The sequence below is a fragment of the Populus nigra genome, chromosome 9, assembly GCF_951802175.1.
Source record: "Populus nigra chromosome 9, ddPopNigr1.1, whole genome shotgun sequence".
NCBI lineage: Eukaryota > Viridiplantae > Streptophyta > Magnoliopsida > Malpighiales > Salicaceae > Populus > Populus nigra.
The window spans coordinates 12,606,506-12,623,813 of NC_084860.1; the positions used below are offsets into that span (position 1 = coordinate 12,606,506).

The window sequence follows — 17,308 nt, forward strand, 5'->3', positions numbered from 1 at the left end:
AAGCAATGACTATGGGAAAGTACAATGTTGTCAATTCTAATGAGACTTGTCACACATGTGCGACGTTATGATGATTATCTTCCTAGAGTAGGATCTTTTATGGTGATGAGTAGAAAAAATAAGAAATTCTTGATCTTTATCAGTTAAAAAAAGATGGAGTCATTACCTAATATTTTGATCACTAAGAACTCTAACTAATCTCAGAGTCTGGATAAGGAGAATAATTCTGTATAGAAAGAACACATCATCCCTAGTACATCTTACATAGAGTAAACTGTATTGTTTACTTGTCTCATATAAACTAAGATATTATTATGTTTTCTAACCGTTAGTCTATCTAAGGTTTTTAATAAAAGTCCTTTTCAATAAGGAAGTTTTTATCTTTTCAGGTTAAAACCTAATTTACTAAGATATAAGTTTGTAATTCTTAATATTCGAACAAACAAAATAATTTTTTTTATTTTTTTAATGTAGACTAAGTTCTCATGAATTTCATAAAATAGTTATTAAATCTAAAAATACATGCAAATATATCAACAAATCTATTTTCTTGAATTTTTGTATTTAAAGATGCTAAATCATGCATTGTATTTTTTTTTATTTTTATTATTTATGAAAATATAATTTTTATTTTTATTTTTGAGAGACTTGACCATATGCAATTTAAAATAAAATTGTATTTTTCAAAGAATTGTTTTTTATGGAAGGAAACTGATTTACCTAATACCAAAAAAAAAACTTCAAGTGTAGGCCACACTTCCAAATATTAAATATACAAGGGTAAAAAATATGAGGAACTCAAAATTAATTGCAAGATAATCTTCCAAAATTTTTTGAAAATTTATTTAACATTAAGGCCATGTTTGGCAAACAAAAAAAGATTTTAAAATCAAAATATTTTAATCGAGATATTATCTCAAGATAAATTATTTGTATCAACTCAAGACCAAGCAAAACCAATAATTCATATAATGTTTAATGTCTCAAGGCTCGATTGTTCACAAACAAAATGAACTGCTCTTCTTCTTCTTCTTCTTCTTCTTCTTCTTATAATATTCTTACAAGGTAAAAGCTGTTACCTTTGAATTTTCTCACAATTTTCATTTCTTTATCTGCAGGTTTTCCAATTTTTTTTTGAATTTCTACTTCTCATGCTTTCTCCAATTCGACTGATTTTGTTAGTCGCTGCAGTTGCTTAACATGGAGAACCTCTTCAATGGTGCCCTTACAGTTAGGGTTTCAGATGCAAATCAATGATATCATTGTTATAGTTACTATAATTGTTATTTTGTTGGAGTAGATGATAGGTCCTGCTGCTCTGGCACATTTTCTCGCTCTCTGTAACAGAGATTTGGTTGTCCATGGATGGAAAGAGAATGGAGGATGTTGAGATCAAATGCATGGGTGCAACACTTAGCAATGCATTCAGATGTGACTCCCTTGTAAGATAACCTTTTCTGTGCATCCTTTTCTGTTATTGACCTGTTTGTTTCATTGTAATGAGATATAGTCTTGAGATCCTGTATTACAATTTGAGGTCCTTTATTCTCTGCATACATAAATCATGGGATAGTCAAGGTACTAGCTGTACTTCAAAGCTTTTAAATTCATTTTTTTCTTTCATCCTGCTCTAGTTTCATGTTTTCCCCTGCTACTTTCTGATTTTTTATTCTACTGGCATTATTATCTGGATTCAACGGATTTTTTTCGTATTTGTTCAACATATCATGCAGTGGAACCAACTCTGATAATGGTTTTTGTGGTACAAATGAACCCTATTTGAACAGTGGAACAGGTATAACTTTTAATTCTGCTGATTCATATATTTTTGTTTTCGAGCAAGTGCTAAGTTCATATATTAGATTGGATCAATCATGCAAGTTTCCTAATAAATGTTTTTCATGGTAGGTTCTAAGGCCTAAGAGCCTTTGCTTAAAGATTTTTATGAATCTATTTATGATGCTCCATTGTGTCACTCCAAACCTAAATTTCTTGCGCTTTGAGAATTTTGTTAGGCCTTGTTTTGGCAAATATGTTTTGAAGAATTACATTTGTGACCTTACTTCAAATTTTGTACTGTCAAAACTTCAGAAATGAGAACCAGATGTTAAGTTTATGCTGTAATTTCCTGTCAATTATAATGTATTTCACGTTGACATTTTCTTTAAAGCGTGTCTGCGAGTTATTTCTGCAATTATTTATGAGGATCATATCGTTAAGTTTATGCACTTCCATTTCTTATTTTCAATGTCTCATTTACATGCATTTGGTAGTTCTACTCCCTTCTTTTGATTTTTTTGTAGGGGAGCTGGTGAGGGCAGGGGGTGTTGAAAGTCACTTTATAAACTAATTTTTGCTCTCTGAATTTTGCTCCTAGTTAATTTGACTTTCAAAAGAAAACGGGAAGAGGTCTAGCTAGCTGTAGCTAAACATGGAAAATAACAAAAATACATCATCGGTTCTGTACTTAATAAGTGATGATTTTAACTTCAAACATGGTTTTGACTTCAATTTCTTGAGATGTTTTTATAATCTTGAGTATGCATCTGCATGCGTGTTCTGATTACACTTGCTTCTTTCTTAAGGGAGCGATTTATATGTATCTATTTTATTATGACTTTAACGCTTCTGTTAATCTCAGATCTTCGAAATCTGGGTCATATTAGGGGTACTCTTCTAATAGTATGTGTACAATGAGATAGGATATACTAATTTTGAGATAGGGCCTGTCAGATTATGTCCAACACTTGGAACTGATAAATACTACCATCCTTCATCGAAACAATCAATCTATCCTTCAGTGACATCTGAGAGTTTTTCTTGCAAAGATAAAATTTCACTAGCAGTATGGAATATTTCCAGAAGTATGAAAGACTTTGTCATTCTTGTCTTTGTGAACCTCATAACTGTTGTATATATTGTTGTTGTTATTATTATTAAGGGTTCTTCTAACGAAGGAGAGATAGATGAACATGGGTTTCGAAACAGCTTTCATGAGTCGGCTCCTCTAGCCCTCTTTCATTGCATCTTATGTGCATTTTGTTCCTGCATATGAACGTGTTTACTACATGCTATTTTCACAGTCTGGGTTCCTGGAGAAGGTTTTGGGTGCATTCATCTTTATCTGGGTATTTCCATAAATTCAACAGCTTGTATTATTTTGGAAAGTGGAGCCAGGGGATTGCTGTTGGCCATACTTAAGTGTATGTTTAGTAATGCAGGGTGCTAATGAAAAGTATTTTTCAATTAAAAATTTATCAAAATGATATTTTTTTTCATATTTATTTTTAATTTTTGACAACACAATATCAAAATTATTGAAATTTGATGCTTTTTTAAAGCCCAAAAGCAATTTGAAAAGTAGAAGCTAACACAATGCCAAACGGGTAAAATTGATGTCATGAGTAAGCTTATGTATTTCACCAATGGATTTTAGAGGATGGAGCTGAGTGTTATTACTTCATTCTGCAGCCAAACAAGCTACTCAAAGGCATCTTCTCACTGTAGCCAGAGCTCTGCTAGCCAGCGATCCTCCCTGATGCCCTTTGTTTTATTTATTTATTTGTGTGTTGGGGTTGGGGTGGGATTTCTGATACTTCTGTAGCTAGGAAATCCTGGTTGGTTTTTCAGAGAGTTCGTTGTATCAACCTTCTCTATCATTCAAGTACCTGTAAAAGGGTTTTATTTCTCATTATGAATGCAGGGAGGTAGTGCCGTTTTGCAGCCATATATAGATGTTTGGGACATTGGACCGCATTAGCGACAATATATATGGATTAATTATGCCCAGAAGAAATCACTTTATGCTCTGGCAAGTAATTTTGATAGTTAATTTGATCAGCAGCTGGTGTCTAACATTATTAGAGGCTATGCTACAGTTTACATTTGCTAAACTCTTTCTTCAACAATTTGTGCTATTGTTTTAAAAGGGAAGCTGACATGTTTAAAATTGTTTACTAGCACAGAGTAAAATTTGATGAAGATCACTCGTCGACTTATAGCAGTTCTTAGAAAAAGATGATGACCTAGTCTTGTACCTCTCTATATGTCCTAACTCTTGTGCAATTCATCCAGTCTCTAATCATTCTTACCAGTCGTTTCTTTTATATTTTGCAGAAATCAAATGGTGAATGTATTCAAGGCTCTGCAGATGATGGGCCAAAAGCTCCACTATTGTAAGTTTGATAGCAGACAGCAGGATTATCTTTCTCGTAAAAGTTTTGAGCTGTATTTAAAGCAGTGGAATCTGGAACCTTTGAGCCAATAATACTACTTTCCGAAAGTGTTTGTTCAAATTTGTTTCCTTAACATGGACAAAACTGTTAACATCTCACTGATATTTCTTGATATATCTTTCCATGTCAAAAGCATGGTTGACAATGGTATTATAATTCTGCTCATGTTGCAGCCGCCATTCCCATCAACTCCATCAGACCAAAATTGGCCACATACGGCTTACCTTGCATGTATCTCTCTCTCTCTCTACCGCCACATAAGACAAATGAATCGTACGGCTTTCTTTATCAAGCCCTCCCAACTTTAAATCTTTCCAAATTTTCATTGATGACCTTTTCGAGTACCTCCTTATTTCTTTTTTATTTAGTTTTTTGCGCAGAAAATGGCGGAGATCCTGATTTTGCCTTGAGAATGTGAATGAAACATGGACAAACACGCATTTTATTTGTTTTCTTTTCCTTGTCGGCACAGTGGCAGGTCGAGTGAATAGTGGGCCTTGATGAACTTAATCCTGGAATGATACACATGTATCACCAAACGTTTTGTTGAAAAAGAGAGAGAGACAGGGAGGCGGCTTTCCTTTCATGGCCCTCCAAAGCAGTACTTTGAAAGTTCTCCTCTTCATTTCCTTTTCCTTTTGAATTATATAGGACTAGGGAAGCTACGAACGAGATGATGATGAACACTGAGTACTGAGATCAGGATTCTTGAAAGATATACCCTCAATTTCCGCGTGCCCCTTGGCCTTCAGTTCTCGAAGGTGGCCGCCGAAGTATTTGAATTTCTGGGAAAATAATCCGAGCACACGCATGCCATTCCCTTCAATCCGAGGTCATGGATTACAGGCTGAATTATTTGAAGGAAAAGTTCTGGGTCGAAATTAGAACTTATCAATTAATTATGAAAATGGGAAAGCATGCGTTTAGCATTGTTGTCTTGTCTGGAGGTAAGATCACTATCAGACGATGAACACAAATCACAAGCACGTTCGAAGATATTGCATTTAATATTCCATGATCGAGACTGCAGTGTCATTCTTCACCGAACAAATTGATAGCCCAGTTGCGTGGTTTTGTATCTTATGCGTCGGTGATTAGAGCTTTCCCACTGTATCAAAGCACCGGCCTGGGGACGGTCCGCATCTGCACGAATCTGGTGTTTCTCACCCCAACTCAAGTGCAAGAACAGAACTCAACTAGCTTTTAATTCATTTAAGTAAACTCGTGAAATGGATTTAATTAACAAGAAGTAGATTCTCTGGCAACTTAGTTTGATGGTGTAGTCCTGAGTCCAACAGCTTGTGCATCTGAAAAATTACGGTTATTTTTTAAAATATTTATTTTTTAAAAAAATATTAAAATAATAATTTTTTTTATTTTTTTTAAATTTATTTCTAACAAAATATATTAAAACAATCTAAAAACAATAATAAAAATTTATATAAAGCAAAAAAATACTTTTAAATTTTAACGAAATAGATTGAAAGAAACTCCTAAAAGGTAGTTTTGATTTTCAACCCACATTCCAATTAAGGGTTCGTATAAATTGGATTAGAAGTACAAATTGGGTCAGGTGAACGTCGCAGAATTCCTAATAATTAAGAGGTGCGTACCAGCTCTTTTTGGCCATTTTTTTCGATTGGAGTTTGGCATTAGTGTTTTAATTTCTTTATCAAGTCATCCGTGCACATGCATGCAAAGGAGTACTTTTACGCAAGTACTACTTACAAGGTAGACACAATAGAAAATGAATCCCAAATTGAGGCTTTGACCATCAACCCTCGCCTTTATTGAGACAGGAATTTAAGATGTTTTTATAAATAAAAGTAATTAAATGCAGATATGTTTGTGAAAATACTTTTTTTGCAAAAAAAAAAAAAAATAGAATGTAAATAAATCACCAAACATAAACCAGACTACAAAGATCTCACCGGTCACCTAATTAAGCTAACCTTTGATAATTTTTTTTTAACTTTATCACCAAAAAATAAAGAGGCATTTTTATCATTTTTCAGATATATAATGAGATGGAAAGAAGGTATACATGATAAACAAATAGGGATGAAAATACATATTCATGGTTCAGGTTTTATAATATTCACACTCAAAATTAAACCCTTCAAACTTGATAGGATTGGATTTCTAGTAAGCATCAAGCAACCATAACCTATAACCTAAATCTAAATACTATAATTTACAACTATTTAGTAAATAATTAGTTTGGTGTATATTTAATTTTTTCAAAATTTAAAATAATTTATTTATTTCAGGTTAGGTCGGGTAAATCAATATCTATACCCAACCCGTAACCTGACATTTTACCCTTAAGTTTTACTCAAATCTAATCTGGTTAAAAAATTTTCTTATTATAACAAATAACCATTTCTATCTAAAAAGGTAATAGGTGAGTTCTTAAAATAATTTATATCATTTCTCTAACATATTTTTTCAAATAAAAACCTTTCAATTTAAAATTTATACAAATTCACTCTACTTTGTGTTGAAATTTAATTTAATTTAATTAAATGAAAACTGAGAAGAGTAGGAATTGGATTTGTGGTCATTAATTGACCACTGAAATGATAAAATCATATTAAATAATTATCTAAATTCAAAATGTTAAACTGTGAAGGTATTTGAAATGACTTTATATTAATTAAAATTAATTGGATTATAAAGAAAGGTGGAGTAAGTCTTTTCCTTTTCCTTTTCTGAATATAAAAATCTTACTTTTACTCATGTTCTATCCTTAAAAACTGTTCACATTAATTCAAAATTTTATAGTCTTTTTTAATTCTTTTTCTTGTTGTTTTCGTGTTAGGAAACCTATGATTAGGACCTGAAGATTTTATATTCTAATGTAATTGACTAGTGCATAAAGTCTAACATGCGAAAATTATAAATTTTCCTAAATTTAATTATTAGCATAGATTAGAGCCCTTTGTAAGTTATCCTAGTGGACTCTAGGTAGGATAATGGCATGGCAACTCTGCCTATAAGTTTCATGCATTTCTGAAAGCCTACACGTTTTTTCCCTAAACTTTAAGGGCTAAAAACGCAAAGTTTTCTTGATCATGGATGTAAGAATATAAAGTGTAAATTGGTTTGGATAATGGGATCCATCTCTGGCTTTCTCGACTCCTAGCAGTTAACATTGCATTCACTCACAGATGTAGGTACAATAATCTCTCCTAAATATGAATTCTTTCCACATTGAGCATTGTTCTTTATTAAACAAAGAACTCCTAATCACTTGGGATTTTAACTCAAACTGTTCATTGTTCTAGTGGGTATAGGATGCCATGATCAGGGCCTTTTGACCTAGAAATTAGCCTAGGAGTTCGAGTTTTGCTTACTGTCATTTTTTTTTTCACATATTAATTTGACTCTAAGGTAAAGATGTGTGAGGGAGTGGCATGGTGTGCACTGTTGAAGATATAAAAATCTGTCTTTGAGTTTCACATTATTACAACTCTAGACTTGAAGTGTTCTGTGATGGACATCATAATAGCTCCAATATGTGCGGTTAAACTAGGCGGCAAGGGGATCAAGAAAAGCTACAGTGATTTATACAAGACTAAAACCTATGCATTGGTTTTTAAATCCTTCTAAAATCTCATTGAATTGAAGCTTGAAGAAGGAAATAACAAGGTAAAGTTAGGTTATTGTTTCAGAATAAAAAGGATAAATAAACGTACATAAATTCATTCTAAAATTGTTTTAGAGATAAATTTATTTTATATTTTTATCTTTTAAACAAAACATGTTTTTTTCTTTTTTGATATCCGCTTATTTTATCTTAAAATACTAACCAAACATAATTCAAATACTTATATATATCTTAGTGTATGGTACTGAAGTGCTGATTAGCTAGCACTAGAAGGAAAAAGGAATCACCCTTTTATTTATTCTATTGTAAGATACAAAGAGCAGTATGACCACAAGCCTAAACCACAACAAGTTGGAATCTATTATATAGATTTTTTCCCGTCATTTCGCACTATCATTTACCAAATCCACTTCAATATGAAGATGCTTAAAATACAAATCTTTGGCTCCAATAGGACTTCCTAATGGTTAGCATTTAAACTTTTCATTAAGATATCTAATCTTGAGATTAGGGATAAGGAAGAGGGATTTGGAAAAGAGCTACTTATTTTGTATATTTCTACAAACCTCCAACTGGATTAGAGAAAGAAAAAAAAAACTGGCGCCCTTGTAGCTAGCTTGGATAAGGTAACTAATACATCTGGGTTAAACGTTCGTCACATGTGTTTTGGCGACAAAAAGACCTTTTTAGTGACGATTTTTTCCGGCCTCCCAAACCTTCAATTTTAATAGTGCAGCTAATCGTTTCCAAACATTAATTATAGTTCTACTAGCTAGCTAGACGTGCTTTCTGTAAGCAAAGAAGGATTTGAATCAATGGTATTTAATGAAGGGAGGTTAGAATTGTTGATTAAACAAATTAAAGTAATAAATTTAATTGCGGATGGATTCCCAGGAGGAATCCAATGATAAATGGAAGAACCAAAGCACATTATTAAGATGTGGGGCATTGCATTTTATCCCGAGTGGGGGATACGGGGAGGGCTAGCCACCCTGAATATTGTGCTACTTTTGTTTCAATGTTGAGGAGCTTAAGCAAACTTGTATAATGTTTAACTAAAGCCACAAGGACACACAATGTTCAAGGATAGAAGTGTTTCGTGTTGGACCTTACTAATTTGTGTAGTAGAATGATATTTTTGAATACAATCTATGAGAGTATTAATATATTCTTGTGAAAAGGGCTCTAGTAGGATGCTAGCTAGGCTCTATATATTAGCTAGATAGAGATATTGATAAGAAAACAAAATGAGAAAATTGCAATACCGTAGTGCTTATGCTTCAATAATGCATATCCAGATAGCAGTACATGACAACAAACTTGACTAGGCTTTGATATGAAATGGACAAAAGGATGAGAAAACGTAACTTACCCACTTTAATCACTCCTTGTTTTTATGATCTTGGACCGACTTCATGCATTTTCTCATTCTAACTAAATTACAGTGCTTGAGCGATTCGAAGACCGATAACTCAATCTGATCGAGGAAGAGTTGATAGAGGTCCCAAATGCCACGCTTATGCAAGCCTTGAAAATTTAAGAGCCTGAAAAGGGTCAAGAGTAGTTCGGAGGTTAATTGCTAGACTAGACAAGGCATAATAATAATTGGTTACCAGCAAAGCTAGGTAAAAGAAAGCACTTTGATTAAAGAAATGCTTCTTGTGATCTTGGGTCTACAGCAAAGGATTTTGGAAATATTAGCTGCCAAAAAGCTAAGCAATGCACTAGCAAGATTCTTGAGCTACAAGGTCGTAGGTGAATCTCGTTATATGACTTCTAGCTAGGACCACACTCAATAAGTAATCTAATTAACCCTATCAATATTTTTATATCAAGGAAGTTGATACCTCCCATTTGATCAATTATTGAGATAATCTCCCTAAATGCTCCCTCCCATATTACTGTTAGCTTCAAAGGATTGTGGGGCAATATATAATAGAATGTCAAACATCACTTCTCCAAGCTGACAAAACATGATCTGGTTCAGGTACAAAGGTCAATTAATTACATGTAGCTAGCTAGCATTACCAAGGAAAAAAAAACATTAACATAATGCGGAGTTTAAATATCCCAGGAAGGGACAAAGGATGCCACTATAATAACATGTAGCAGCACATGAGCATTTTATATGGTGTCGTATACAACAGGATCTTAAATATATAGCTGATGTTAGTGACAACAAAAACAACAACAAACAATGATACAGAATAAGCATTTAGTTTATCCCTCTTCATACCTTCAATCATCATATATTTTCTTAAGATTCTGACAAAGATGAGTGTGTGGTCGTGTACATATATTTATATATATTTGTTCCATCTATGCGTGTGCAACTACATATATTTATATATATAATATGCTCAAATGTTGCCCGTTCATGGCGGGCACAAGATCGTGCAGAATCCCAAAAGAGCCAAGACTGATTTGCAAGAGAGAGGGAGAGGGAGATCTTTACACCATCCTCTAGGTATATAGTATATCTTATGTTTGACAATAATTTTCAGGTAATGATAACTAACAACTGTAGTATATAAAAAAAATACATGCCAAGTGCTTTCTCTTTGAAGTAACTAGTATATATGCAGATTAGGGTTTTGGAGCCCTTCGCCTAGGGTTTAACATTAAGGAAAGAGGGAAATGAAATGTACTAAGTTGTTGGACTATGATATATACACCGTATAATTAGAAAGTTTTGTTTTTTTTTTTTTTGTTTTCTTTTTCCCTACACATGTTCTTGCATATGTTGACCGTGACACTTAGCTGGAAATTTTAATGAATTCTTATGTACTAAATCGGATTACTGCAGAACTTGGAGAATCTATATCATTAATATTGATCAATTACTAGCTGTATTTGGTCTTTATTAGATCGAACGTTTTGAATAAAAGCTAACCAAAGAGAAAAATTAAATCAAGTACCATTGTTTTCTAGGGAAAACCACAGTAAATCAAGTTTACTGCATATGAAAGCTTGAGCTCTCATCGTTAGCTTTCGTCGGATTCCTCTTCTTCTTCTTCTTCTTATAAGGAATTCCTCTTGCCTTGGCTTGAGAGTCCCTCACTTCTCGTAGATATACTCTAATAGCACCACTTGCAAAAGGGTTTGTCTCAGGCAAGCCACCGTTTTCTTCATAAGCAGCCCTAAGCCGGCCGATGAGAGCATCAAGGCTACCCCAGGCTTGCTTAAGTGGGCAAGTACAAGGCCCTGGTGGCTCAGGCTGTCCAAAAAAGACACACCCTTGTAAGTGCACCTTAGTCTTGCCAAATTGATCGAGGTATCGAAGAAAATCAAGCACTTGGTTTGCGTTACACTGTGATAATGCAACTGGGGGCCTCTGGTTCCTCAAGTACTGACCAAAAGTGTTCCAATCGCGCCTTTTCTGCGACTCGTATCGACTCAAAGGAGGTGGACTTTGCTGGTCAGGAGCATTAGCACCAGCTCTTGATGAACCTTCTGCTATATCTTTCCCTTTGTTGCTTGACATCACCAAAAACAGTGAGTTAATTTAAGCAACTTTTTTGAGGTTATGAGAAAGGAATGAAGAATATATTTCAGGAGGGGAAGGAGAAGAGAGAGAAGTTTGCAGAGGAAAAAACAAATAATGAAAATCAAAATCAGATGGGACCAATGAGGCGACGTGCTATGGGTCCTATGAAAGTGCTTTAGCTTCTCTTTTTCTTCCTATCACATTATTTTCTTCCTTTAGTGGTACTATTAGCAATAAGTGATACTTTTTTCCCTTGTATCTATTATTGTGTTTCCATCAGCCAAGCAATGATTATCCGGTACATTAGCTTAATTAGCACTATGGTTTAAGATCGGTTACTAGCTAAGTAGCCCGCCCGGTAGAAATAAACCCACGTTACCGATGGACGGGCTTGCACGCCATTGCTCCTTCTAGTAAAAAAGAAGATAGGACCTGGGATCCATGGCCTCTCCCAGTGCATGATAGGATCGAGCTAGGTAGGGTAATTAATCTTGTTCATATGATTTAATCTTATTCTCTCTTACTAATTAACTTTACTAATGATCTCTATTGAAATATTGATGAGGTCTTAGTAGTTAGTCAATAAATTAGGAGTTTCTTGATTTCAATTGTGGGTTCTTAATTTTCTATTATTTTTATATACAAAGATTTGCAGCAACAAGAATCTCAATTATGAGAATAAACAAAATGTACTCATATACAGCTTTCCCTCTCAAATGTAAATAACAAATTAAAATCTTGGAATCTCATCAAACATATCTACCATAAAGTACTTTTCCCGTTACAAAAAAAAAAAAAGAGAGCTCCTTGGGTGTTTAGCTTTTGTTCTAGATCTAGATTAAAAAACCATCTTAATGAAGAAGTTATAATTATCATTGATGAATATCAGAATATTCTATTTTAAAAAATTGAACTATTAAATAATTTTTAAAAATAATTTTTTATAACTATTAATATATTTTCGTAAATAAATCCATTTTAGATTCGAAACTTAAATTTAATACTAACTTGTACTAAAATTTTAAATTGATTTTTAAAAAATAAATTTTCATTAATGTAAAAAAAAATATCTTAACCCAAAAGTTAGTTGTTAGGTAAGATTTTAAATTATGATTTACATTATTTTTTACCATACCCCGTCAAGTGTTCACCTTTTGGTTTTGAAACTTGTATAGACTTATCACTTTTCTTGTGCTTAATTTTATCAAATATAATAAGAATAATGAGATTTAAACTTATGACTATTGAGGCTCTAAAATCATGTTAAAAACTTAAGATATTAAGTGAGGTTCCAATATATAAATTGTTTTACTCTTTAACAGTTAAAACTATAATATTATATTAAAAAATTATTTTTAACATTAAAAATTAAAAAGAACTAAAACCCCTTTACAGAGGTACTATAGCTCCGTATTGTCACTATTCATTGGATCAGTTTAATGATATTTTTGCTCTCAATTCAAAAATCTTAAAACAAGCTTTCAAGGGCATTAAGGCCTTTTCTCATTGCTAATTTTTCATTATCAAATAGAAAAAGAATAAATAAGTATTTTTTCATCTTGATTGTATAATAAAATGATCCAAATACCCTTGGAAGAAAAAAAATTTAACTTGGTATCAAATGGTATTTTTATATTTTCACACTATTTTTTGGCTATTATAATTTAAGCTGAAAAGAATTTTGGTATTTGCACAAATATATATAAAAAGAAATAATTAAAATGCACAGTCAAACTACAAAACTACCTTTAAAATAAAAAATTTAAGCCTAGGAGTGTTTTTGGCTTTTAACAAAAGTTTTTTGTAATTACAAAGTTAGCTTATGGACAATTTTGTGTTTAGATAAATAAAAAAACAAAAAGATGGGTGCGTGTTTATGACACCTGGGGGCGCAAGCAATTCCTCCTGGCATCCAAAAATTAATATCTTTCCGCTGTGTCGTTGGAAGAGCCGTCGTGTTCTATTCCTGCTGGTGTAGTGTGTGCCATTGTTGGTGATCCAGTTTGGCTCTAACAAGCCTTTTTTTCCCCTTCTTCTCTCTCTCTTTTCCCCTAAAAATTATTACTTGTCTCTCTTGGTTATTGACATATTTTAACTTTAGTTTTTATTCTTTTGATTTTTAATTTTTGATTTGACTCATTTGTATAAGTTTTATTTGTTTTTCATTTCATCATTCAATCTCAATTTACTAAATATTATATTCTCTGATGTGGTCTTTATTCTTTGGATTTCTACTTTTTTTCTTTTGTCCTTTTGTAATTTTTGTAATGATTTTCAATTTCATCATTCAATTCAAATTGATGGTATTATATGTTTCAACTTGGTCCTCATTGTTTTGATTTCTAATTTTTTCCTTGACCCTTTTGTAAAAGTTATTATTCTTTTCAATTTCACCCTTTAATTACAATATTGTTTTTATTTTTTTATGTCAATTTTGATCCTTATTCTTTTTAATTTTTTTCTTTTACTAGATTGTTTTTTCATTTTAACCTTTCAATTAAATATAAATTAATTTTTTAATTTAATTTTGATCCTCATTCTTTTAATTGATATTTTTTAAATCCTTTTGTATAATTAATTTTTTTTTTCAATTTCATCCTAGAACATTTGATTAATTGAGAATTGGACTTCATGGTTTGTTTGAATAGGTGTTGTGGGTCTAATGACTCGGGTCATGAGTTTAAAAAGTTAACGTGTTTTTTTTTATTATAAAAAAAGTGCTTTATAATCCTCTTTTTTTTATCGGGTTATTCGAATTTCATGATCTGGGTCATGAATTTGGCAAGATATCTCGGGTTGGCTTGATCCTGATTAACCAGGGCTATAAGTTTGTCATGATCAATATTTTTATGTCATTGTTTTCCTTTATTTCAGCACCTAAACATCATTTTTTGTAAAAACAAATATCATGGCCTTGTGGTAAAGCACGAGCACTGGTGTGTTGTTCTAGGAAACCAAATATAAAACATATACTCCTAAAAGTACATGTAGTGGTATGAGTAAAGATCGTTCTCACGGAGAGTATTTAGCCTAATCTTATGCTACGTGAACAAGGATATAAGGGTTGTGTATAACATAAAAGTTTTTAAGCTAAACCTTGGTCTAATTCAAATTAAAGTATCAAAATAAATCAAAAGAGAAAACCTTAATATAAGTCAATGTCCATCATCAAAATTTCACAACTAATCATCGATGCAAATATATATCAATTCAGACTTTAAGTATTCACCATTGAAACTATTTTCTTATCTCTTTTTAGTCACAGTTAATTAGAAAACAAGCAATCTAATTAATCCAAACTACTAAACAATACAAGACAAACACTAAAGGTTTAATCTAGTAGTAGCCTTAAGAGTTGAGAGATCGATATCATTAGATTTGATATCTAACCTAGTAGTAAATTGGAATGGATAATAAACTAGTAGGCCTCCTAATAATTAAACGAGACAATCATGAAAATAGACATATAAAAACATCTGATACTCAAGCATAAATTGAACAATAAAAAAAATTAGATGTCACTATTTTATTGATTATGAGGCTTCCATTTCCTTTGATCAATTACAAAATTTTAGCCACATAGGACCATGATAAAAACTCTAAGGAGAAATTAGAGAAGAGGGGAGAGAGAGACATCTCTAATATGCTCATTTTCCTCTTTTTTACACGGTAATCCTGCCTTTTAGAAGCCAAAAAATCTTTTGAAAATAATCTAAATATTATCCTCAAATAATAACAAACCAATCTAACTAATTAATGAAAATATTAAATAATAATGTAGAGTCCTAATATAACTAGGAAAATGATATTTTCAACTTGTATTCATGCATCAAATGTAGAAGTTTCTGAAAAATAAATCACATTAGTGTTTATGTATTAGATTTGCTAGCCAAAGAATGTTTTAGCATGTATGTAGCACATGTGTAGCGACTTTATACCCATTTTCACCTCAATGTATTTAGTATTTGTAACATCCTAAAATTTTCATATTTGTCTAAAGCATAAATTCATTTATTTTTTAAGAATTTGGAGGATTTTTTTTGTAATACTTTTATATCTTGTAACTTTAACTATAATAATTACCTTTTAAGATTTGTTCTTTTCTTTTCTTATTTTTTTTTATTTCTATCAAAATTTAAGTAGAGTCTCTCTTTAAAAGTAACAATCATAACCTTCATCACTTGTATTAATCTCACATAAATCAATATAAATCTGATCCAATCATCCTAGATCATAATCTCACTATAATAAAGCATTGTTTCCTTTATTCTCATCATCCCACAATACTTTCATTCTTTATCAAATTCTAATTATAGTGATTGACACCCATAGTTTATAATCAAAACATTATTTAATTAATATTTAAATACTAATACGTGTATTAGAAAACATCTCAAAATAAAACACATGATCACATGCTATCTAGTTTTATATCTTTAGTTTAAGTAAGTCTCAAGATACAAGCAACACTATATTATTACATGTTTTCATTGTTTAAGATAACAAAAGATGATATATTAGTCCAACTACTCCTGCCAGGATTGTGAGGATCCTGAAATCAAATAAGAAAATTCTAAAGATGATCTATACATGAGAATATTCAAAATAGCAAAACAATCAAATATATTGGTCCATTAAACTCTCTTGGATATTTATTGCATTTCAAACAATCTTAGTAATTATAATTTATCTTAACTGATTCCAGGGTTCATAAAAAATAAAGCTACCCATTATATTCATCAAACCATCCATTTAACCTCATGGTCGTTTTATATTTTTTGCCACCCAAGTGGATGACGCAATTTCGACAATCCCACACGGATGCCTTTGTCTCCAGCAACCTTTCAGGGATGCCAATAACTCTAGCAGTCACTCATAGATGCCTATAACTCCAACAATCCCTCACAAATGTCAATAAATTTGGCAATCCCTCATGAATGCCAACAGCTTCAACAATCCCTTATGGATGCCAATAACTCAGTAAATTTTCTAAGTTAACTTGTTTCATTTCATTGTTTTTTTTTCCTACTCCACAATCATGTGATTGAAATAAACAACCCATTTATAAAAAACATTCTAATAACTAACTTAAATTGGGATGTTGGATATCTACTTGCAATTTGGTTATGTCCGTTTCCTCCTGCCCACTATCCTACTCCAACAATTTTCCCCAGAAATTTTTCACATCCCATATCTTTCATATACTTCACCCAACGCACTAGGGTAACCACACTATTTCAAGAAGCTGTATCAATTATCCTTGGCATCCCCGTCATTACTGCTCGAACCATTTACATTAAGTAAGCTGGATCATGATAAGGCGCAGGTGCTTATGTACATACAACAGGTGGAGGCTTGTTCGCTTATTCATCATTGCCTGTTACTTCTGGTTGTACATTCTTAGTTTTCTAGGAGAAAGATTCTCCCTTATATCCTATTGATTCTTCTCTCTCAAACTGTATGGACATCGTAGGCATATGAGATATTATATCTGCCAGAGGATTACTTTCTTGATCCTCATTGCTCTCCTTACCCAAAACCTTTCTCTTAATAGAAGATTGATTTGTCATAGCTCTCTGTCAGGTGCAAACCATCCTGAATCAATAAACATTCTTCAATCAGAAATTCCTGGCTCTGATACAAATTATAACATCCTGAAATTTCCATGTTCATCCAAACCATAAATTCATTTATGCTTTAAGAATTTGGAGGATATTTTTTTGTAATACTTTCATATCTTGTACCTTTAACTATAATAATTCTCTTTTACAATTTATTCTTTTCTCGGATTTTTTTTATTTCTATCAAAATTTAGGTAGAGTTTCCTTTAAAAAGGAACAATCCATAACCTTCATCACCTGTATTAATCCTATATCAATCAATAAAAATATGATCCAATCATCCTAAATCATAATCTCACTACAATAAAGCATTTCTCCTTTATTCTCATCATCACACAACACTTTCATTCTTTAT

The 17,308-nt window shown here is 32.0% G+C and overlaps 1 protein-coding gene and 1 long non-coding RNA gene across 2 annotated transcripts; one reads left to right on the forward strand and one right to left on the reverse strand.

Moving 5' to 3' along the window:
* Nucleotides 1-994: 994 nt before the first annotated feature.
* LOC133702546 (uncharacterized) lies at nucleotides 995-4,295 on the forward strand. The gene is made up of 2 exons (XR_009843763.1): nucleotides 995-1,795; nucleotides 3,704-4,295. It is a non-coding gene; the product is annotated as an uncharacterized LOC133702546 (long non-coding RNA).
* A 4,787-nt stretch (nucleotides 4,296-9,082) lies between these two features.
* Nucleotides 9,083-11,433, reverse strand: LOC133703336 (protein LIGHT-DEPENDENT SHORT HYPOCOTYLS 7-like). The gene is made up of 2 exons (XM_062127804.1): nucleotides 10,764-11,433; nucleotides 9,083-9,389 (listed from the first exon to the last, which is right to left on the reverse strand). The coding sequence occupies exon 1, from the start codon at nucleotides 11,327-11,329 to the stop codon at nucleotides 10,799-10,801; it is 531 nt and encodes a 176-aa protein (XP_061983788.1). The 5' UTR covers nucleotides 11,330-11,433; the 3' UTR covers nucleotides 9,083-9,389; nucleotides 10,764-10,798.
* Nucleotides 11,434-17,308: the final 5,875 nt, after the last annotated feature.

Bases quoted from the DNA above. Each gene is read 5' to 3' on its own strand.
- LOC133703336 (XM_062127804.1), bottom strand. From the start codon at position 11,329: ATGTCAAGCAACAAAGGGAAAGATATAGCAGAAGGTTCATCAAGAGCT.